Source organism: Panthera leo, chromosome E2 (genome assembly GCF_018350215.1).
Source record: "Panthera leo isolate Ple1 chromosome E2, P.leo_Ple1_pat1.1, whole genome shotgun sequence".
Classification (NCBI taxonomy): domain Eukaryota; kingdom Metazoa; phylum Chordata; class Mammalia; order Carnivora; family Felidae; genus Panthera; species Panthera leo.
Window position 1 is genome coordinate 16,478,045 of NC_056693.1, and position 23,296 is coordinate 16,501,340.

Here is a 23,296-nt window from a genome sequence, read left to right on the forward strand (position 1 = left end):
GCTACGACCAATGTCAAAGACGTTACTGCCTGTGTTCTCCTTAGGATTTTGATAGTTTCCTGTCTCACAATTAGGTCTTCAATCCATTGAATTTATTTTTGTGTATTGTGTAAGAGAGTGGTCCAGTTTCATTCTTTTGCATGTTGCTGTCCAGTTTTCCCAACAACAGATGTTGGTCAGGATGCAGAGAAAGGGGAATCCTCTTACATTGTTGGTGGGAATGCAAACTAGTACAGCCACTCTGGAAACCAATATGGAGGTTCCTCAAAACGTTAAAAGTAGAACTATCCTATGAGCCAGCAATCGTACTACTAGATATTTACCCATATGATACAAAAGTACTGATTCAAAGGGATACATGTACCCCAATGCTTATAGCAGCATAGCCAAATAGCAACAACAGCCAAATTACAGAAACAACCCAAATGTCCATCGACTGACGAATGGATAAAGGTATATATATATATATATATATATATATATATATATATATATATACACAATGCACTATTACTCAGCCATAAAAAAAAATGAAATCTTGCCATTTGCAACAACATGGATGGAACTAGAATGTATTATGCTAAGCGAAGTCAGTCAGAGAAAGACAACTGCTATATGATTTCATTCATATGTGCATTAAAAAAAATTTTTTTTAAATGTTGATTTATTTTTGAGAGAGACAGACAGAGTGAGTGCCAGCAGGGGAGGGGTAGAGAGAGAGGGAGACACAGAACCTGAACCAGGCTCTAGGCTCAGCTGTCAGCACAGAGCCCAAGGCGGGGCTTGAACTCACAAACTGCGAGATCATGACCTGAGCCCAAGTTGGACACTTAACCGACAGCCACTCAGGCACCCCAAATATGTGGCATTTGAGAGACAAAATAAAAGAACATAGGGAGAAAAAAAGAAAAAGAGAGGCAAACCAAGAAACAGACTCTTTAATTATACAGAATTGATAGTTGCTGGAGGGGAGGTAGGTGGAGTAATGTGTTAAATAGGTGATGGGTATTAAGGAGGGCACTTGTGATGAGCACAGTGTTGTACATAGGTGATAAATCACTAAATTCTACAGCTGAAACTAGTGTTGTACTGTATGGGAATTGGAATTTAAATAAAAACTTTAAAAAAAGAAAAGACTTCTGCAAAGCAGTGTGCAAACACTGTATGTGGATTGAATGAGTGCCTTAATATTAAAACATTTAATAATTAATAAAATACTTAATTTTCATTAAATGTGTATATTTTTCAAACATCATTACAATTAATAAAAAGTGCAAAACTATATTTGCATTAAAAGAAATAAAGTACATGTGACAAAAAATTAAAGATAACCACTAAGGATAAAAAATAGTATACATCTTCCAAATTAAACAAGGGGGAAAATGGAGTTTAAAAAAAACAAAACAAAACAGGGATGCCTGGGTGGCTCAGTCAGTTAAGCATCTAACTTCAGCTCAGGTCATGATCTCACGGTTCGTGAGTTCAAGCCCCACATCAAGCTCTCTGCTGTCAGTGCAGAGCCCACTTCAGATCCTCTCCCCCCATCTCTCTCTAGCCTACCTCGGCTCGTGTGTGTGCTCTCTCTCTTAAAAATAAATAAACATAAATAAAAAAAAAAGAGACGTATCCATCCTGATTATTAGGAAAGAAATAAAAGAAGGAAGCACAGAAGATTAAGAGTAGACAAAAAACATAAAATAGGGAAGAAATAAATCCAAGCATACTGGCAATAGCAACTAAATGGAGTGAACCGTCAAATAAAAAAATAGGGGCATCTGGGTGGCTCAGTTGGTTAATTGACCAACTGTTGATTTTGGCTCAGGTCATGATCTCATGGTTCCTGAGTTCAAGCCCCCCGTCAGGTTCTGCACTGAGAGTGCAGAGCCTGCTTGGGATTCTGTCTCCCTCTCTCTCTCTGCCCTTTCCCTGCTCTCTCTCAAAAATAAACAAACATTAATTATAAAACACTTTTTTTTTTAACGTTTATTTATTTTTGAGACAGAGAGAGACAGAGCATGAACGGGGGAGGGGCAGAGAGAGAGGGAGACACAGAATCGGAAGCAGGCTCCAGGCTCTGAGCCATCAGCCCAGAGCCCGACGCGGGGCTCGAACTCACGGACCGCGAGATCGTGACCTGAGCTGAAGTCGGACGCTTAACCGACTAAGCCACCCAGGGGCCCCAAAACACTTATTTTTGAGAGAGAGAGACACACACACACAGCGTGAGTGGGGGAGGGGCAGAGAAAGAAGGAGACAGAATCAGAAGCACACTCCAGGCTCAGAACTGTCAGCACAGAGCCCAACACAGGGCTCAAACCCACAAACCACGAGGTCATGACCTGAGCCAAAGTCAGACGCAACGCTTAACCTGACTGAGCCACCCAGGCGCCCCAAAATAAACAAAAATTTAAAACAAAAATAAATTTTGGGGCGCCTGGGTGGCTCAGTTGGTTGAGCAGCTGACTCTTTGATTTCGGCTCAGGACATGATTCCAGGGTCATGAGATTGAGCCCTGCCTCGGGCTCCATGCTGAGAGTGGAACCTGCTTAAGATTCTCTTTCTCTCTCTGTTTCTCCCTCCCTCCTTCTTCCCCTGTCTCCCACTCACATGTCTTCTCTGTCTAAAAATATATCTAAAATAAAATAATAAAATAAATACATAAATTTATTCTTAGGTAATATATTGTAGTGGTTACCAAGCATGTCTGAACATTTGAACAACCTAAGTAGCTTCAAAACATAATATTTGTATCCCATGCTAAGAGATTGTGATTTAATTGGTCTGAGGTGTGGCCAGGGATCTGGAATTTTTAAACGAACTCCGGCTATGCATACAAATTTAGAAATTATTTCCATATTTTTCCCCAAAGTGTTCAAATATAATTCACATACCTACAGTTTATTCATTTAAAGTATATAATTCAATGATTTTTTTTCCAATTCAATGATTTTTAGTATTCACAGAATTGTGCAACAATGACCACAATCTAGAGATTGTATTCTTATCACCTCAAAAAGAAACCTGTGTCTATTAGCAGTCATTTCCAATTTCTCTATTTCCATTCTCCAATTCACCTTCATCTCCCACCCCCAGCACTTGGCAACCACTAATCTACTTTCTGTCCCTATAGTTGTCTATTGTAGACATTTCATATAAATGAAATAATGTAATATACAGTCTTTGCATCTGGCTTCTTTCACTTAGCATGTTTTCAAGGCTCATCCATGTTGTAGTATGTATCAGAACTCCTTTTTATTGCTAAATAATACTCCATTTAAGGATATAACAAATTTTATTCATCCATTCATCAGCTGCTAGACATCTGAGTCGTTTCCACGTTTTGGCTGTTGTATTGCTAAATAGTAATCCCTTGTAAAATTTTGTTTATTTATCCAGTCAATAGCACTTCATGTCTGTTGGCTATTTGTATTTCCTTTCCCTTTTTTTTTAAAACAAAATAGTGATATTAACCCCTTATCAGACATATCATTTGTAAATATCTTCTCCCATTCAGTAGGTTGTCTTTTCATTTTATTCATGGGTTTCCTTTGGTGTACAAAAGCTTTTTATTTTCATGTAGTCCCAAGAGTTTATTAAAAGATTAGTGCTTATGTATTCTTTTAGTTTAATGATTTCAGGTCTCAAATTTAGGTCTTAAACCCATTTTGAGTTTATTTTTGTGTATGGTGTAAGAAAGTAGTGTAGTTTCATTCCTTTGCATGTAGCTCTCCAGTTTTTCCAGAACAAAGAAAACCATTTATTCAAAAGACTCTCTTTCCCCCAACTGGCTATTGTTGCCTCCTTTGTTGTAGATTAATTATTTTAGCTTTAGTTTTATGAAAAATACTATTGGCATCTTGTTAGGTATTGCACTGAATCTGTGGTTCGCTTTGGGTAGTATGGACATTTTAACAATTACTAATTCTTCCAATCCATGAGCAGTGTATATCTTTCCAATTGTATTATCTTGAATTTCTTTCATCAATGTTTCATAGTTTTCAGAGTATAGGTCTTTTACCTCCTTGATTTGTTATTTCCTTTTCCTTGAACTGCCTATGAATGTCTTTTACCCACTTTTTAAAAACAAAATATTTCCTTTTCCTTAATCTATAAAAGCTTTTTATATTCTAGGTATTAATTTCATTGTTGTCAATATGAATTGCAAATATATTCACCCAATTCAAGGCCTTTTATTTTCTTTATGTCTTTTTATAAAGAAAACAATTTTCATTCAAACTTATCAATCTATTGATGATTATTTTTAAAAATATCTAAACAGAACAACCTTTAGAAATGTTCTTAGTTCTCTTTCAAATCTGACCCTCTATGAAAATCTCTTATTGCTTGTTATTTTTGTGATTTAGCTTATTTCTTTAAACATTTCACCAACATTTTATATTTATATCTAAAAATACCAATATGTGAAATCATTTGCCATGTAATCTGTTGTTTCTTTAGATTATCTATCACTCACCTATGACCTGTTTCCTTGTGGGTTGGATGATCTTTGTGATCTCATCTTTTGTTGATCTTAATTTGTGAGAATTCTAAAACCCTCTTACTTTCCTTCAGAGAGGATGTGCATTTTCTTACACTAGAAGTCAGAGGGCACCACCTCAAAGCATAAAATTTGAACTCCTTTTCTGGAGTTGCCAAATTATATTTATTTCTTAATTACTCTATCATTCACTCTTCTTTAATTATGCTTTTCTGTTCCTCCTACTAAGTTAACACCCACCCTAAACTCTCTACGTTTACTACTCCATCTGTCTGCAATACTGTTCCTGCATAGACTGGCCTGACTCCTGCCCTTACTTCAGTCAAGTCTTTGTTCAAATATTACCTCCTTAGAGATGTTTTTTAAAAATCTACCTATCTAAAATAGCCCACCCATACTCCCCAGTTAATTTGCCTACTCTCCTTTACTTTCAAATTCCTTATTGTTGCCTGCAAACTATTATATTTATTAAATAAATGTATATATGTAAATATATACACACAAACACACATATTTTTATTTCTCCCAGAGAATGTAGCAGAACACAAACTTTATCTAGATCATCATTTCTCCAATACCTACTACAGTCCTTGGTAAAGAATAGGCTCTTAATAAATATATTTTGAATGAATGAATACATTTTAAAGGGAGACAATAATATAAATCTAAATACAAAAAAAAAATCTAGAAAGGAATTGACTCCCAAGTTTACATACCACTGGAGAAAAGGAAGAGCTCCTCCTTTGAGAGTGGGAAGGACTATCATAAGAGACCAAAAGGGAGAAGAGTAGGGATTAGGTGGGATTCCTTAGAGAGATTGTGCTGAAAAGCCCTTGCTTTTCTTCTCAAGTCAGAAGTCTTTTTTCCACATGACTTGGGTCTCAAAGGCAGTGTACCAACCAGTAACTTCATAAAGCCTTCAGAGAAAAGAGGAGTGAATGGGTAAAAGACAGGGACTTCAAGAGTCTAAAGAATAAAGTGATCATTTAGGTTGGAAAATCACTTGTTAAAAGTTTTAACTGATATAGGATGTCTCTTATTTTGTTATAGGAAAAATCCAACAAACTTTCTTAGACAATCACACGTTCTTCCTGAGCTATTTTCCAATAGAAGGTGGTTCTAGCACATTCATTCAATGAACAATACAAAGTTCTTAAAATGTAATATTCAACTACAAAACACAAATAGGAGCGAAAGAATTTGTTGTAATGGATTGTTTACCTGACCTAATCTACCCTATTACTATGTAAATAATATAAGCTCTTCTATTGTCCAAAAAACAATATATTTCTGGATCTAATTTTCAAAATATTTTTAACTCCTTTAGCATATCTAAATTGTAACAATGCATAGCCTGTTTTTCCTGACAATATTGTAAGTGTCCCAGAATTCAAATCTAGCCCCTTGCTTATCAAATAAGAGAGAAAGAAGAGCGATAATTACACTGGAAAATGGAGAAAGCAAATATGCCCTATGAAATATTACTATTTCCAGTAATTGAAATATTCTCATTCCTTTGAGAATAATAAGAGGCAATTCAGTTACTTAAAAACAATCGAAGAAAGCAGCCATTCCAAAGGTAGATCCTGAAATACTAGGGGTACATTTCCTTACCTACTAGTGACACCAAGTTACTATAGTTCTCCAACATCACATCTCTATACAAATCCCTTTGAGCAGAGTCCAGGCATTCCCACTCTTCCTGAGAGAAGTCAATGGCAACATCCCTGAACATCACTGATCTCTGAAACAACAAATATAATACCAGTTGTGGAAATAAAGAAAATATTTTTTCAACAGAGGGGAAATGACAGGGTACTCTCCACAAAGGAGGTAAAAAAACAGCAGAAAGCCACTGACATAAATGAGACACTAAAGAAATCAATTCTTCTGAAGTACCAACATATTCCTGTTGCTATAGGTAATTCCTGCATATAGAACATCTCATTATGCAGATAAGTTTGGAAATTAAAGATGTAAAGTCGCAACTAAAAGAAATAGCACACAAAGGCAACCTGTACAATACTCTACCATTCACTCTTCTTTAATTACACTTGTATCTTGTATATCATACGTTCTCAATAAATTCAAGTTTCTCTTCCTTATTCTTTAAGAAATAAGAAAAATAACTGGGGAAGTTTTTTTGTAAAATCTCATAAAATCTGCTTCTTATAAATTTTGTGTAAAATTAAGGAATTTATTGAAACCTCAATCCATCATTGTATTAGGATATTATCTCATAAGCATTTTCCTTCTTACCAATAATTTAGTATATATTTTAATAGGCTGCAAAATAGCTCCATATAATGAATGTCTGACTTACGAAGTGTGCATTATTTACACATTTAGCTTATATAATAATCTCATAAGCATTTCTTACTTTTGGGAGTCTACAATTCTCAACAACTTTTGCGTGTGAATGATGATCTTTCTTGTTACTATTTATCACTTATAAAATGTACATTTTTCCTTGTTCTAAGCAACAGAAAGGTAGAAAAGATCATCTAAACTTACATGTACAAGATTAACACATAACTCTGACTCTCAAAGTTATCCATATTATTGCTTTATGTCAATTATGGATTACCAGGGAAAATCCCTGATCTCTTTCAGGCTCTAATCATGTTCTAATGGATCTTAAAAGCTCACAAAGCATGAGCTCTGAGGCTAGTCAAAACTAATGATCTTGTCTAACCAGGAAACTTAGGTATAAAGAGAAGTTCAAAGTTTTCTCATGTGTGGTACACTTAACAACCTTCTCTATCTTATAAAATCAGGGAATCTGCTTTCGTTAAATCAGTGCTTCTAGTCAAAGATGCTCCAAGTATTTTTGAATAATTATGTGAATATAGGTTGATTAGAAAGACAAACTTAGGAAAGATCCGCATCACTTATAAGACTGGAATGCTGGGGAGCACATTGCTGAGTGGGGTCAGTTAGGAAGGACATTTCAGAAATAAGGAATGCAAATATGCACATACTCTGTAAAAAAAGTGACTACTTAAACAGAGCATGAAAAAACACCAATTTACCTGAGCCATGGTTTTTAGTGCTCCAAGAAATGATCAATCCTCCTCTGGATTCCTATCTTAGAGAAGCACACAGTCTGAAAAAGGCAGAGCTAGAGACAAGAAAACCGAACCATGAGACCATGCTTTTTGCAAAGTTCCAAGTGAGTAAGTTAGAATTATCTTTGTTGCTCTCTTCTTCCTGTCTCTTGCTCCCATCACCAAAAAAATACTAACTGGGACACATACAGGTGATGGTTGTTACTCTGATCAAACTTAATGTTCTCTATATACAAAAAGACAATATTTACAACAACTTCTCTACTCTTTCTGAAAAAAAATTATAGATAATACATTTATATCCTTTATGCCAAAAATAGAGATAATGACCAACAGTTATACACATTAAAAGGCACAATTAAATGCTTGCTTGCAACTACTTAAAATAAACAAATCAGATTTACAAGATGACAATATTCAACTAAGCATATTTTTAAGTTCCATTTAAAAAATTTTAATTCCAGTATAGTTAACATACGTTATATTGTTTTCAGGTGTACAATATACTGATTAAACAATTCTATACATTATTCAGTGCTTATCATGTTAAGTGTACTCTTAATCCCCTTCACCTATTTTATATACAACCCCACCCAACTGCCCCTCTGGTAACCATCAGTTTGTTCTCTATAGTTAAGAGCCTATTTCTTGGTTTGTCTTCTTGCTTTCTTTGCTTTCTTTCTTAAATTTCACATTAGTGAAATCATACAGTATTTGTCTTCCTCTAATTTCATTTAGCATTATACTCTCTAGATCCATTCATGTTGTTGTAAATGGCAATATTTCATTCTTTCTTATGACTAGGTAATATTCCATTGTGTGTGTGTGTGTGTATGTATGTGTGTGTGTGTGTGTGTGTGTGTGTGTGTGTGTGTATATATACACATACTACTTCTTTATCCACTCATCTATAAATGGACACTTGGGCTGTTTCTATAATTTAGATATTATTAATAATGCTGCAGTAAACATAGGGGTACCTATATCTTTTTAAATTCGTGTTCTCATAGTCTTTGGGTAAATATCAATAGTGCAATTACTAGATAATATGGTAATATCTTGGCTATTGTAAATAATGCTGCTACAAACATAGGGATGTACGTATCCCTTTGAATTAGTGTTTTGGTATTCTTTGGGTAAATACTGGTTGTACAATTGCTGGATCATAGGGTAGTTCTATTTATAATTTTTTGAGGAACCCACACAGTTTCCCAGAGTGGCTGCACCAGTTTGCATTTCTACCAATTGTGCACCAGGGTTCCTTTTTCTCTACATCGTCACCAATACATATTGTTTCTTGTGTTTTTGATTTTAGCCATTCTGACAGGTGTGAGGTAATTCTCATTGTGGTTTTGACTTGCATTTCCCTGATGACGAGTGATATGGAGCCTCTCTTTATGTTTGTTGGCCATCTGTGGGTCTTCCTTGAAAAAAATGTTCATGTCTTCTGCCCATTTTTTAATTGATTAGGGGTTTTTGTTGATTTATATAGCTTTTTTTTAAATATATATTTTGGATTCTACCCCTTTATCAGATATGTCATTTGCAAATATCTTCTCCCATTCAATAAGCTGTCTTTTAGTTTTGCTGAATGTTTCTTTTGCTGTGCAAAGCTTTTTATTTTGAAGTAATCCCAATAGTTTATTTTTGTTTTTGTTCCCCCTGCCTCAAGAGACATATCTAGAAAAGTGTTGCTATGGCTGATCAGAGTAATTACTGTCTGTGTTTTCTTTTAGAATTTTTATGGTTTCAGATCTCACATTTAGATTCTTAACTGACTTTTAAATTTTTATATATGGTATAAGACAGTGATCCAGTTTCATTCTTTTGTATGTAGCTGTTTGATTTTCCAAACACCATTTGTTGAAGAGACTTCTTCCCATTGCATACCCTTGCCTCCTTTGTGAAAGACTAATTGACCATATAATCGTGGGTTTATGCCTGAGCACTCTATTCTGTTCTACCAATCTGTTTTTGTGCCAGTACCACACTATATTGATTACTATAGCTTTTTAGTATACCTTGAAATCTGGAATTGTTATACCTCCAGCTTTGTTCTTCTTTCTCAAGATGGCTAATGGGGGTCTTTTGTGGTTCCATATGAATTTTAGGGTTACTGCTCTAGTTCTGTGAAAAATGATGTTGGTATTTTGACAGAGATTTCATTAAATCTGTAGATTGCTTTGGGAAGTATGGACATTTTAACAGTATTTGTTCTTCCAACCCATGAGCATGGAATATCTTTACATTTGTGTTGTCTTAAATTTCTTTCTTTTTTCAATTTCATCAATTTCAATTTCTTTAATCTTTCATTTATTTTAAAGTTTTCCGAGTATAGATCTGTCACCTCCTTGGTTAAGTTTATTCCTAAGTATTTTATTCTTTTTGGTACAATTGTAAATGGGATTATTTTCTATTATTTATTTATTTTGAGAGAGTGAGCATGTGAGCAGGAGAGGGCAGAGAGAGAGAATCCTAAGGAGGTTCTGCACTGTCAACATGGAGCCTGAGGCAGGGGCCCAAACCCATGAACTGTGAGATCATGACCTGAGCCAAAATCAAGAGTCAGACGCTTAGCTGACTGAGCCACCCAGGTACCCCCTCCCCAGGATTGTTTTAACTTTTCTTTCTGTGTGTTTTTTTTTAATTGTTAATTTATTTTTGAGTGGGGGAGGGATAGAGAGAGGAGAAGACAGAGGATCTGAAGCAGGCTCTGTGCTGACAGCAGAGAGCCTGATGCAGGGCTTGAACCCACAAACCATGAGTTCATGACGTGAGCCAAAGTCGGACTCTTAACTAAGACTGAGCCACCCAGGCACCCCTTGTTCTGCTGTTTAATGGATTTCTGTATATTGATTTTGTATCCTGTGAACTTAGTGAATTCATTTATCACTTCTCGTAGTTTTTTGGTAGAATCTTTTGGGTTTTAAATATATATTATGTCATCTGCAAATAGTGAAAGTTTCACTGCTTCCTTACTGATTTAGATGCCTTTTACTTCTTTTTGTTGTCTGATTACTATGACTAGGCCTTCCAGTACTATGTTGAAAAAAGTGGTAAGAGTGGGGGCGCCTGATGACTCAGCAGGTTAAGCTTCTGACTCTGGATTTCAGCTCAGGTCATGATCTCATGGTTCATGAGACCTAGTCCCACGTCAGGCTGTGCACTGACAGCATGGAGACTGCTTGGGATTCTCTCTCTGCCTCTTCCCCATGTACCCGCACACCTCTCAAAATGGATAAACATTTAAAACAAAACATTGTGAGAGTGGACGTCCTTGTCTTGTTCCTGGTCTTAGGGTTTCCCAGTTTTTCCCATTAAGTATGATGTTAGGTATGGGTTTTTCATAGATGGCCTTTACTATCTTGAGGACTGTTCTCTCTAAATCTACTTTGTTGAGGGTTTTTATCATAAATGGATATACTTTGTCAAGTGCTTTTTCTGCATCTACTGAAATGCATGAAATGATCATATGGTATTTATCCTTTCTCTTGTTGATGTGATGTATGACACTGATTAATTTGTGAATACTGAACAACCCTTGCATCTCAGGAATAAATCCCACGTGATCACGGTGAATGATTTTTTTTTAATGTATTGTTGGATGCGGTTTGGTAGTATTTTATTGAAGAATTTTGCATCTATGTTCAACAGAGATATTGGCCTGTATTTCTTTTTTTTTTTTAATTAAATGTTTATTTATTTTTGAAAGAGAGAGACACAGAGCATGAACAGGGGAGGGGCAGAGAGAGGGAGACACAGAATCTGAAGCAGGCTCCAGGCTCTGAGCTGTCAGCACAGAGCCTGATGCAGGGCTTGAACTCACAAACTGGGAGATCATGACCTGAGCTGAAGTTGGACGCTTAACCGACTGAGCCACCCAGATGCCCCTGTATTTCTCTTTTTTACTGGTGTCTTTATCTGGTTTTGGTCTCAGGGTAATGCTGGCCTCATAGAATGAAAGAAGAAGTTTTCCTTCCTCCTCTGTTTTTTGCAATAGTTTGAGACTAGGCATTAACTCTTTAATAAATGTTTGGTAGAATTCACCTGTGAAGCCATCTGGTCCTGGAATTTCATTTATTGGGAGTTTTTTGATTACTGATTCAATTTCATTGCTAGTAACCAGGCTATTCAAATTTTCTATTTTTTCCAGTTCAATTTTGGTAGTTTACATGTTTCTAGAAATTCCTCAATTTCTTCTAGGTTGTCCAGTTTGTTAGCATATAATTTTTCATAATATTCTCTTATAATCTTTTGTATTTCTGTAGTGTCAGTTATTTCTCCTTCATTTATGATTTTGTTTAGATTCCTCTTTTTTTTTTTTTGTCTTTTTGATTAGTCTGCCTAAATGTTTATTAATTTTGTTGATCTTTTCAAAGAACCAGCTATTTCTTTTTCAAGTTTCTATTTCATTTACTTGGGCTCTAATCTTTATTATTTCCTTCCTTCTACTGGTTTGGGGTCTTGTTAGTTCTCTTTCTAGCTGCTTTAGGTGTAAGTTTAAGTTGTTTATTTAAGATTTTTCTTGCTCCTTGAGGTAGGCATGTATTGCTACAAACTTCCCTCTTAGAACAGCTTTTGCTGCATCCCAAAGGTTTTGGATCATTGTGTTTTCATTTTCATTTATCTCTATGTATTTTTTGATTTCCTCTTTTCTTGCTTGGCCCATTCATTGTTTAATAGCATGTTACTTAACCTCCATGTATTTTGTGTTCTTTCCAGATTTTTTCTTATGGTTGATCTAGCTTAATAGTGTTGTGTTTGGAAAAGTTGCATAATAGGACTTTAATCTTTTGAATTTGTTGAAACTTGTATTTTTTTATTTTTTTAATGTTTATTCATTTTTGAGAGACAACAGCATGAGTGGGGGAGGGACAGAGAGAGAGGGAGACACAGAATCTGAAGAAGGCTCCAGGCTCTGAGCTATCAGCATAGAGCCCAACACGATGGCAACTCACAGATGGCAAATCATGACCTGAGCTGAAGTTGGACACTTAACCAACTGAGCCACCGAGGTGCCACTGTTGAGACTTGTTTTATTGCCTAATATGTGATCTATTCTGGAGAACATTCCATTTGCACTTGAATAGAATGTATATTCTGCTGTTTTAGGATGGAATGTTCTGAATATATCATTTGATCCATCTGGTTGAATGTGTCTTTCAAAGCCCTGGTTTCCCTATTGATTTTCTTTTGGATGATTTGTCTATTGATGTAAGTAGGATGGTAAAGTCTCCTATTATTATATTACTATCAATTACTTCCTCCCTTTATGTTTGTTATTAGATGCTTTATTTATTTGGGTGTCCCATGTTTGGTGCGTAAGTATTTACATGTAATTGATATATATTCTTGTTGGGTTGTTCCTTTTATCATTAGATAGTGTGCTTTGTCTATTTTTACATTTTTGTTGTTTTAATGTCTTATTTTGTCCGATATAAGTATTGCTACCCCAACGTTCTTTTCACTTACATTTACATGACAACTGTTCTTCTAACCCTTCACTTTCAATCTGCATGTGTCTTCAGATCTGAAATGAGTCTCCTGTATGCAACACAGAGATGGGTCTTGCATTTTTCCCCATTCTGTCACCCTATGCCTTTTGATTGCAGTGTTTAGTCCATGTACATTCAAAGTAATTATTGATGTGTGTCCCTATTGCCATTTTGTTTACTTGTTTTACATTTTGTTACGGTTGTTTTTGTATGTCTTCTCTATTCCTTTCTTCTCTCATTAGGTTTCTTTAGTGATATACTTGGATTCCTTCCTCTTTATTTTTTGCATATCTATTTCTGGTTTTCTATTTTGGTTACAATTAGGTTTGTGTATAACATCTTCTGCATATAGTGGTCTATATTAAGTTGGTGGTTGCTTAAGTTTGAACCCATTCTTTACTCCTCCCCCCTCTGCATTTTAGGTATATGGTGTCATACTTTACATCCTTTTCTTTTGTGAATCCCTTGACTGATTTTTATAGATATACTTAATTTTATTGCTTTTGTTCTTCCTACTTTTTTTTTTTAATGTTTATTTATTTTTGAGACAGAGACAGAGCATGAACAGGGGAGGGTCAGAGAGAGGGAGACACAGAATCTGAAACAGGCTCCAGGCTCTGAGCTGTCAGCACAGAGCCCGATGTGGGGCTCGAACTCACGGACCGTGAGATCATGACCTGAGCCGAAGTTGGCCGCTTAACCGACTGAGCCACCCAGGTGCCCGTGTTCTTCCTACTTTATTATTACTACTTATGGTCTTTCCTTTCCACTCAGAGTCTCCTTTAACGTTCCATGTAGGGCTGGTTTAGTGGTCATGAATTTTTTTAACTTTTTTCTGGGAAACTCTTTGTCTCTTCTTCTATTCTGAATGATAGTTCTGCCAGAGTATTCTTAACTGCAGGGTTTTCTTTCAGCACTCTATGTATATCATGGCATTCCCTTCTGGCCTGCAAAGCTTCTGCCAAAAAATAAGCTGATAGCCTTATGGGATTTTCCCTTGTATGTAACTGTTTTGTCTTCTCTTGCTTTTAGAATTTTCTCTTTATCACTCCTTTTTGCCATTTGAATTACTGTGTGTCTTGGTGTGGACCTCCGTGTGCTGATTTTGTTGGGGGTTCTCTGTGCCTCCGGATCTGGATTTGTTTCCTTTCCCAAATTTGGGAAGTTTCTGCTATTATTTCTTCAAATAAGTTTTCTACCTTCTTTGCTCTCTCTTCTCCTTCTGGGATCCTTATAAAGTGAATGTGATTACACTTGATGGTTTCAGTTTTCTGAGACTATTCTCATTTTTTAAATTATTTTTTCTCTTTCTTATTCAGCATGATTGCTTTCCATTACTCTGCCCTCCTGTTTTTTCTGCTTTCTCTAGCCTACTACTGATTCCATCTAGTGTATTTTTAATTTCAGTTATTGAGTTCATCTCTGATTGGTTCTTTTTTATGTTTTCTCTTTGTTAAGTGTCTCACTGAGGTCCTCCACTCTTTTCTCAAGTCTAGTGAGTATCTTTATGACCATTACTTTAAATTCTCTACCAGGCATATATTACTTATCTCTATTTTGCTTAGGTCTCCTGCTGTGATTTTGTTTTGTTCTTCCGTTTGAGACACATTCCTTTGTCTCTTCATTTTATCTCTTTATGTCTGTTTCCATGCGTTAGGAAAGTCAGCTATGCCTACTGCTCTTAAAAGTAGCGCCTTATGAAGAAGAGGTCCTATAGTGCCCTGCAGTGCAATGTCCCCTGTTCACCAGAACCTGGCACTTCAGGAGTGTCTTTTATGTGTGTCGCATGCGGTCTCCTGTTGTGGCTGAGCCATTTGTGGACAGATTTTGGTCCCTGTGTTGTTTATGGGCAAGTCGGGGGCTGCACTGGGCTTAAGGTGAGTCACACCGGATGTTTGCCAGAGATGCAGTGGCACCAAACTGCAGGGCACATTCCATGCACTGTCCCCTGAGAAGCTTTCATTGGTGGGCAGGGACTGTAGTCAGACCAGAGATCTGCCCCCAGCTCACTGCTGGGGCTACAGGTAGACTGGTATATGTGGTTATCTTCCCTTCTCCCCCAGGCAGGAGTCACACTGGAGTGACTGCTGGCTCATGTCAGGGCTACTTGCACACTGCCAAGCTTGTGGCACCACTTTTGGAAAAGCTTCAGCCTAGCATATTGGAGGGGCAGGTCCTCAGGAGAATGCAGGTGTTGGGTGTAGGGTATTCACAAAGTTTGCACAGGTCTGCTGTGGGAAGGGACCTGGAGCAGAGGCCTGGCTGGAAGGGGCAGATCCACAGAAATATTCAGGGACAGGGACATTGTTAGCAAATTATGTAACAAATATTAGTGCTGTACTGGCTCTCATAGGTGTCTGTGTGTGTAGGCTGGGGGCTGGGGAAGGAAAACTGGTACCTGTCAGCCCTTTTGTTCTTGGAGATGTCTCCCAATGATTCCTGACCCTTCAGCACAAGTTCTGAGATTAGTAAACAAATCCCCCCAACATACTCCAAGCATTTTTTAAACTACTGCTTTTATCTTGTATCTCTGTGGGGCTGTTTATTGTGCTGTGTCTCTAAGAGCAGAGACTCAGTTTCCTCTCACCTTCCCAACTCTCCCAGAGCCAAGCCTAGTGATTTTTAAAGTTCCAGGTGTTAAGCCCCACTGTTTCCAAGAACTTATGAAATTCAGCCACTCTGATTTTCTAAAGTTTTGGGGTTTTTGAGAGAGAGAGAAAGAAAGAGAGACAGCACATGCATGCAAGTGGGGGAGGGGCAGAGAGAGAGCGGGAGAGAGAGAATCCCAAGCAGGCTCCACACTGTCAGCGAGATCATGACCTGAGCCAAAGTTGGATGCTTAACCAACCGACAGAACCACCCAGGTACCCCAGCCCCTCTTATTTTCAAAGACAAACGTTAAGGGGGTTCATCTCCCCATGTGGAAGTGCTTGGTGTGAGGGTCTCTCTCTTTTTTTTCCCCTTTCCATGCCTACAGCAGTGTCCTTCTCTCCCATAGTACTGTGGGTCTACTTAGCTCCCAACTGCATCTCTACCCTCCTACCCTCTACAATGTGGCCTATTCTCTACATTTAGCTGTGGAGAGTCTGTTCTGCCAGTCTTCAGGTCGTTTTGTGAATTATTTACACTGATGTGGGTTTTATCTACTTGTATCCATGGGACGAGGTGAGCTTAGGTTCCTCCTACTCTAGCATCTTCCCCAGAAGTCTTCAACTAAGTAATGGTGACAACTTTTATTTATATTTGATATTTTTTAATAAGGTCTATATATGTGTATTTATGTATGTGTATATATGTATGTGTGTGATATGTTCATGTGTGTGTACAAAATCAATGAAATTTGTTATCTACAAATGCAAGCTTCTACAAGTATGTGATACTGGTAAGGAAACTATCACAAGTGGTGTTGTGATCAGTGCTGTAACTTTTTCACTTGTTTAAAAAAATCTCGATAAATTTCTGAATAAAACAAAGTATAATCTTTTCTCAATCATTCCTGGAAGATTCAGCTAATAGTAAAACCATGCAATAACAGCAACATGATGAATTCAAAAGTTTGTAAAAATCATGCAAAAATAATGTGTTATGTGAGAAGTTCTAGACCCAGTTAATTATAAACACATTCTTTTCCATAGCAATGGTCTTCATTTTACAGGTCATAGAATAATTATTTGCTGTGTACTGCAGAACATCTAGATTAGAAGTTAGCAGGGGCGCCTGGGTGGCTCAGTTGGTTAAGCATCCGACTTCGGCTCAGGTTGTGATCTCGCGGTTTGTGAGTTTGAACCCCGCGTCGGGCTCTGTCCTGACAGCTCAGAGCCTGGAGCCTGCTTCAGATTCTGTGTCTCCCTCTCTCTCTGCCCCTCCCCTGCTCACGCTCTGTCTCTGTCTTTCAATAATAAATAAACGTTTAAAAAAAAAAGTTAGCAAACTACTGCCCACAAATATTTTTGTAAATAAATTTTACTGGAACACATCTACACTCGTTTGTTTATAAACTGTCTTTGACTACTTTCACACTACAGTAGCAGAACTGATTAACTGCAACAGAGACCATCTGGCCCATAAAGCTTAAAGTATTTACTGTCTATCCCTTTATAGAAAAGTTCTCTGTCCTGTAATTAAGATCCATGGCTTCAGTCCTTCAAAAAGCCAGAAGATTTCACATTCAACTCAGTTATTTTAACATTCAAAAGCATCCAGATATATTTCTAAAACACTTTCTAGGGAGAACCACTGTCCCTATAGAAAGTCAATCATGTAGGTATTTGATAAACATTTAATTATAAATTCTACTTCTTCCACATGTGGAAAGCTCAATAGATAACTGACCATGTTAACAACCAAAAATACTTCAGATAAGATGAAAAATCATAACTTCAGCACAAAGCTAAAGACACAAGGAAATTTAAGGGTACTAACTGTAAAAAGTGCCAAGCACTTCTTAAGAGATATATAGGGGAGCTCCTGTCCCCAGCAGGGATTAAACTAAATTGTAATTTCATTAAAGGTCAATAGTCCAACCACTCCAATTAAAAGACAATGTCAGGGCGCCTGGGTGGCTTGGTCGGTTGGGCGTCTGACTGGCTTGGTCGGTTGGGCGTCCGACTTCGGCTCAGGTCATGATCTCACGGGCCGTGAGTTCGAGCCCCGCGTCGGGCTCTGTGCTGACAGCTCAGAGCCTGGAGTCTGTTTCGGATTCTGTGTCTCCCTCTCTCTCTGCCCCTCCCCTGTTCATGCTCTGTCTCTCTCTGTCTCAAAAATAAATAAACGTTTAAAAAAAAAAAAAAAAGACAATGTCAAGACAAGGGAAAAAAGCAAATTCCAACTTTATGCTCTTTATAAGAAATGTGCTTTAAGTTTAAAGATATAAATGGGTTGAAAGTAAAATTGTGGAGGAAGATACACCATATAAATACTAAGCGTAAGAAAACCTACATACCTATATTAATATAAGACAACAAACACATGAAAAGATGCTCAAATCACTGATCATCAGGGAAATACAAATCAAAACCACAATGAGATATCACCTCACATCTGTCAGAATGGCTAAAATCAACAATATAAGAAACAACAGGTCGTGGCGAGGATGTGGTGAAAGGGGAACCCCTGTGCACTGTTGGCAGGAATGCAAACTGGTGCAGCCACTCTGGAAAATAGAATGGAGATTCCTCAAAAAGCTAAAAATAGAACTACCCCACAATCCAGCAATTACACTATTGGACATTTATCCAAAGAATACAAAAATACAAATTTGAAAAAAAAAAATTTAATTCAAAGGGATTCATGCACACTAATGTTTATACCAGCACTGTCAACAATAGCCAAACTATAGAAACACCCCTAGTATCCACTGACTGATGAATGGATAAAGAAGATGTAGTGTATATGTGGGTTTACACACACACACACACACACACACACACACACACACACAGAGGAATATTACTCAGCCATAAAAAGAATGAAATCTTGTAATTTGCAACAACATGGATGGAGCTAGAGAGTATTACACTAAGCAAAATACCTCAGTCCAAGAAAGACAAATACCGTAAGATTTCACTATATGTAGAATTTAAAAAACAAAACAAATGAACAAAGGGAAAAGAAAAGAAAGTCAAACCAAGAAACAGACTCTTAACTATAGAGAACAAACTGATGGTTACCAGAGGTGAAGTAGCTGGGAGAATTGGTAACATAGGTGATAGAGATTAAGGAGTGCACTTGCTGAGATGAGCATTGGGTCTTGTATGGAAGTGCTGAATCACTATATTATACACCAGAAAGTAATATTACACTGTATCTTAACTAACTGAAATTTAAATAAAAACTTAAAAAAAAAGAGAGAGGCAGAAAAGATATACCTCCACCATTTTATAGTAGTAAGCATACGAAAGCCTGTGTAGCTGTATTAATATAAGACAAAACAGAGACCAAGACAGAGTAATATAAGAGAAAAAGAGGACAAATTCATCAAGAAGACAGAAATCCTAAAGGTACACAGATTTAATAAAGCATCAAAATATATGAAGCAAAAACTAACAGAACTAAAGGAAGAAATGGACAGATCCACAATCAGTTTTAGAAATTTTAACATCTTTCTCTCAGTAACTAACAGAACAAGTAGATGAAAATGTCAGTAACAATACAGAGGATTTATATACACTATCAAGAACCTTGACAAAATTGATACCACACCCACTATCAAAAAAGGAGCTGAAAATAGTTGAGCTGCTAGTTGTCTGAAAAACTAAGACAATAAGCCAAAATGAAAGTAACAGTCAAGCTTTTAAATACTTACTAGTCAAGTAAAGCACCCAAAGAAAGCACTAGCTCTCACACTGTTCTATTTTCCCCCATGGAACAGCCCCAACAGAGGGTCAGATGGATCAGCACAGATGTAGAGAATCGTTTCACTGCCAACGGAGTACCACACAAAAGCCTTCTCCCATTTCAGGGACCAGGGCCACAGAATCCAAAAGGAACCAAATCAGAGGGGATAAAGAGGATCCCATAGGCCAAAGATGAACAATCGGAGTATGAAAAAGAACAGTAATTGCTATAGAGTGACACATGTAAAATATAATTAAATCCACAAGTCCATAAAAATAATTCTTTTAAAGTTTCTTTATTTATTTTGAGAGAGAGAGAGAAAATGAGCGGGGGGAGCAGAGAGAGGGGGAGAGAGAGAATCTCAAGCAGGCTCTGCACTGTTGGCATGGAACTTGATGCAGGGCTTGAACTCACAAATCATGAGATCATGAGCTGAGCCAAAATCAAGAGTCAGACACTTGACTGAGCCACCTAGGCGTCCCATATATAATAATTTAAAAGGAAAACACAGGATGAACTTTCAAAGATGCTGAAAAACAATGAGAAAAATCAAGCTTTTATCCTAATATTTTTTTACATAAGTTATACTTCAGAGTAACCAAGACACTGATGACAGGATGGTTCCCTTTACAGAAGTATTCTAGCTAATAACTGCAGAAGAAATGACAGAATTACAGTATCATTTTATGACTCCTGATAAAATAATAAATTCCAAGAAAAGACAACCTATGGCTGCTAATATCACATAAAGGAAAACAACCAAATGTTATGCACCATGTCATAGATATACGCACCATTATGTACAAAGGATTAGTACAAAGCAAACAAGCAAAACCACAAAAAAACGTCATCAAGCCTCTAGAATTAAATACCAGTTTAGAAGAAATACAAAACATGTTAAATGACACAACACATAAGCAAGCAACAAAATCCAGAATATGGGTAACTTTATAAGAAAACTCTGTTTCTGGAACAAATAAACTGTAAGAGAAGAGAAAGAAAGATCAAGAAACACATCACACTATTACACTAAATAGACTAAATAGGCATTGTTGGATCTCAATTCTAATGCATATTTATGGACAATAGGAGAAATCTTAACACTGACTGGCTATTTCATAACATTAAGACAGTAGCAAGGATTTTTTTTAAGTAGTAATGATATTGTGCTTATGTTCTTTAAATAAAAAGCTCTTATCTTTTAGAAACACGTATTAAAATATTTGTGGATGAAATTTCATATCTGCAATTTACTTCAAAATAATCCTTTTTTTTGTGAGGAGAGGGATCTAGAGATGAAACATGTTTAGCTATAAACTGATATTTGCTGAAGGTGAGTGATGGGTAGGGTACAGGGGGATGCACTACACCATACTTTTTACTTTCATATATGTTTGAAATTTTCTATAAACTTTATAGAAAAAGTTTCCATTTTATTATTGCTCAAGAGTTGTAATTCAGGTAGAATCTATGTCAAAAACCACAACATAAGCTAAAAGTAGGCCAGAAATCTGAAAGATAAACCTTTACAAATAGAAACCATACATACTGTTATTGATTGCTATATTATACAATGGAAAAATATTGGGGCAAAAACCAAATGCCCACTCAGAAGACTGGGTGAATAGGGGCACCTGGGTGGCTCAGTCAGTTAAGCATCCAACATCAGTTCAGGCCATGGTCTCATGGTTTGTGGGTTTGAGCCCTACATTGGGCTCTGAGTAACAGCTCAGAGCCTGGAGACTGCTTTGGATTCTGTGTCTCCCTCTCTCTCTCTCTGCCCCACCCCCCCGCCACTCACACCCTCTTTCTGTCTCTCAAAAATGAATAAATGTTAAAAAAAATTTTTTTAATAAAAATTAAAAGACTGGGTGAATAAACTATTACTGCCAATCAAGAAATAGATAATTATAAAATAGAATAAGAAAGATCTCTCTAGGCTGCTAAAAAATGATCTCCAGAATACATTAAACATATGAGAAAGAAAAAGATATAGTGTAGTATACGTACAATACTCCCTTTTAGTTACATACATATACATACAAACACATATACATAAACATGTACCATTTAAAAGAAAAATAGAAGAACAAACCAAAGAGAAGTACAGGTAGTTATCTATAGAAGGAAAAAGGGAACAGGGTGGAAAGGACAGGAATGGACACCAGACTTCTCTGAATTTACCTTGTCTGTAGTTTTTATTTTGGAAATAAATATTTTATATAATTTTAAAATAAAATTAAATCAAAGGGGGGGGGGAATCACTAAAAGTATAAGATGAAACAAATGAGCCTAACTGTAGGACAGGTTTTATCCTATTGAACTCCAGGAAGTCTTGATTGTTTTTCTGTATTCAGATGGTTAGTAAAAATATTGGTATTGTTAGTTTGACACTCTCTCCGCCAATCCAATAGAAGGCAGAAAAGGAAAAGAGAATAGGGAACAGATGGGACAAGATGATGGATTTGACCCAAACCACATCAATAATCACACTAAATATAAATGGTATAAATACTTTAATTATAAGACAGAAATTGTCAAACTGTATAAAAACTGAATATGGCCGACAAAAAATGCCCCCTAATACCAGAACACAAACAGGTTAAAAAAAAAAAGGATAGAAAAAGATATTGCATGCTAACACAAACGAAAAGAAAGCTGGAGTGGCAACATTAAATATCAGACAAAGTAGATGCTCAGAGCAAAGACTACTACCAGGAATAAAGAAGAGCATTTCATAAGGATAAAGGGATCAATTTACCATTAGGACATACTATCTAAAACATTTATGATCTAATAACAGAGTTTCAAAATACATGAAACAGAAACCCATAGAAATTACAAGGAGAAAGAAATAAATCCAAGACAGAAAATCAGTAAAGTTACAGAGGATTTAAGCAATGCTATCAATCTACCTTACCTAGCTGACATTTATGGAACATTCCACTCAACAATAGCAGAATAGTCTTTCTAAGTGCATACCAAACATTTACTAAGATAGACCACACATTTTGGGGTCACAAAACCAATCTTAATGAATTTTAAAGAATTCAAGTCATACAATGTATTTCTCTGAACACAATGGAATGAAATCAGTAACAAAAAGATCTCTGGAAGATCCTCATAATACCCAAAAACTAAATAACATATTTCTAAATAACCCATAAATCAAAGAAGAAATCAAGAGGCTAATTAGAAAGGAGTTTGAACTGAAGGCAGAATAAATAAGATTGGCAAGTGATACCTTTTGAGCTGGGCCTATGATGGTTCATTATACTTTTGTGTACGTTTGAAAATTAATAAACAGGAAAAGTAAAAAAAAAACCCATAATACTGCTATGTCAGAAATAACACAATATAGGGGTGCCTGGGTGGCTCAGTCAGTTAAGCGTCTGACTTCAGCTCAGGTCATGATCTCACAGCTTGTGGGTTCAAGCCCCATGTGGGGTTCTGTGCTGACAGCTCAGAGCCTGGAGTCGGCTTCAGATTCTGTCTCCCTCTCTCAGCCCCTCCCCCACTTGTGCACTTGTGCTGTCTCTCTCTCTCTCTCTCTCTCTCTCTCTCTCTCTCAAAAATAAACATTTAAAAAAATTTTTAAAAAAGAACACAATATTATCTCCTTTTAAAATGTATGAATCTCAAATCCATACTTCCTCACTATTGGGAAGTATCTATCATAATTAACTACACATATTCCATGCTCCCAATCTACAGAAAATTGCCTTGCCACCTCCATCATTTGAGAAAGCTTAACTAGGAAATTTCAAAAAGAAAACAAAGATTCCTATATCCTGAAAAAATAAAAGCATTTCCGGAAACTAAGAGGTAACATCTACTCACCTTGGACTTTGGTTTTGAATGTGTAACAGCCATTTTTTCCTCTTCTGGGCTCTACTCTC

General features: G+C 36.6%; 1 protein-coding gene across 11 annotated transcripts in view; it reads right to left on the reverse strand.

Moving 5' to 3' along the window:
- LOC122208713 (zinc finger protein 420) overlaps positions 1 to 23,296 on the reverse strand; it is a 122,350-nt gene that overhangs the window by 12,526 nt on the left and 86,528 nt on the right. For 6 of the 11 annotated variants that reach the window (XM_042920073.1, XM_042920071.1, XM_042920068.1 and 3 more), the window contains exons 2-4: positions 23,238 to 23,288; positions 7,531 to 7,619; positions 6,113 to 6,242 (exon numbers count right to left, since the gene is read on the reverse strand). The exons of 1 other annotated variant lie outside the window; for it this stretch is intronic. In XM_042920073.1, the coding sequence (XP_042776007.1) occupies positions 6,113 to 6,242; positions 7,531 to 7,539 (139 nt within the window). In that variant the 5' untranslated portion in view covers positions 7,540 to 7,619; positions 23,238 to 23,288. Of the gene's footprint in view, positions 1 to 5,214; positions 5,416 to 6,112; positions 6,243 to 7,530; positions 7,620 to 23,237; positions 23,289 to 23,296 lie in introns of those variants that run through there. 4 more of the 11 variants (XM_042920075.1, XM_042920077.1, XM_042920074.1 and 1 more) reach the window with 3 other exon arrangements.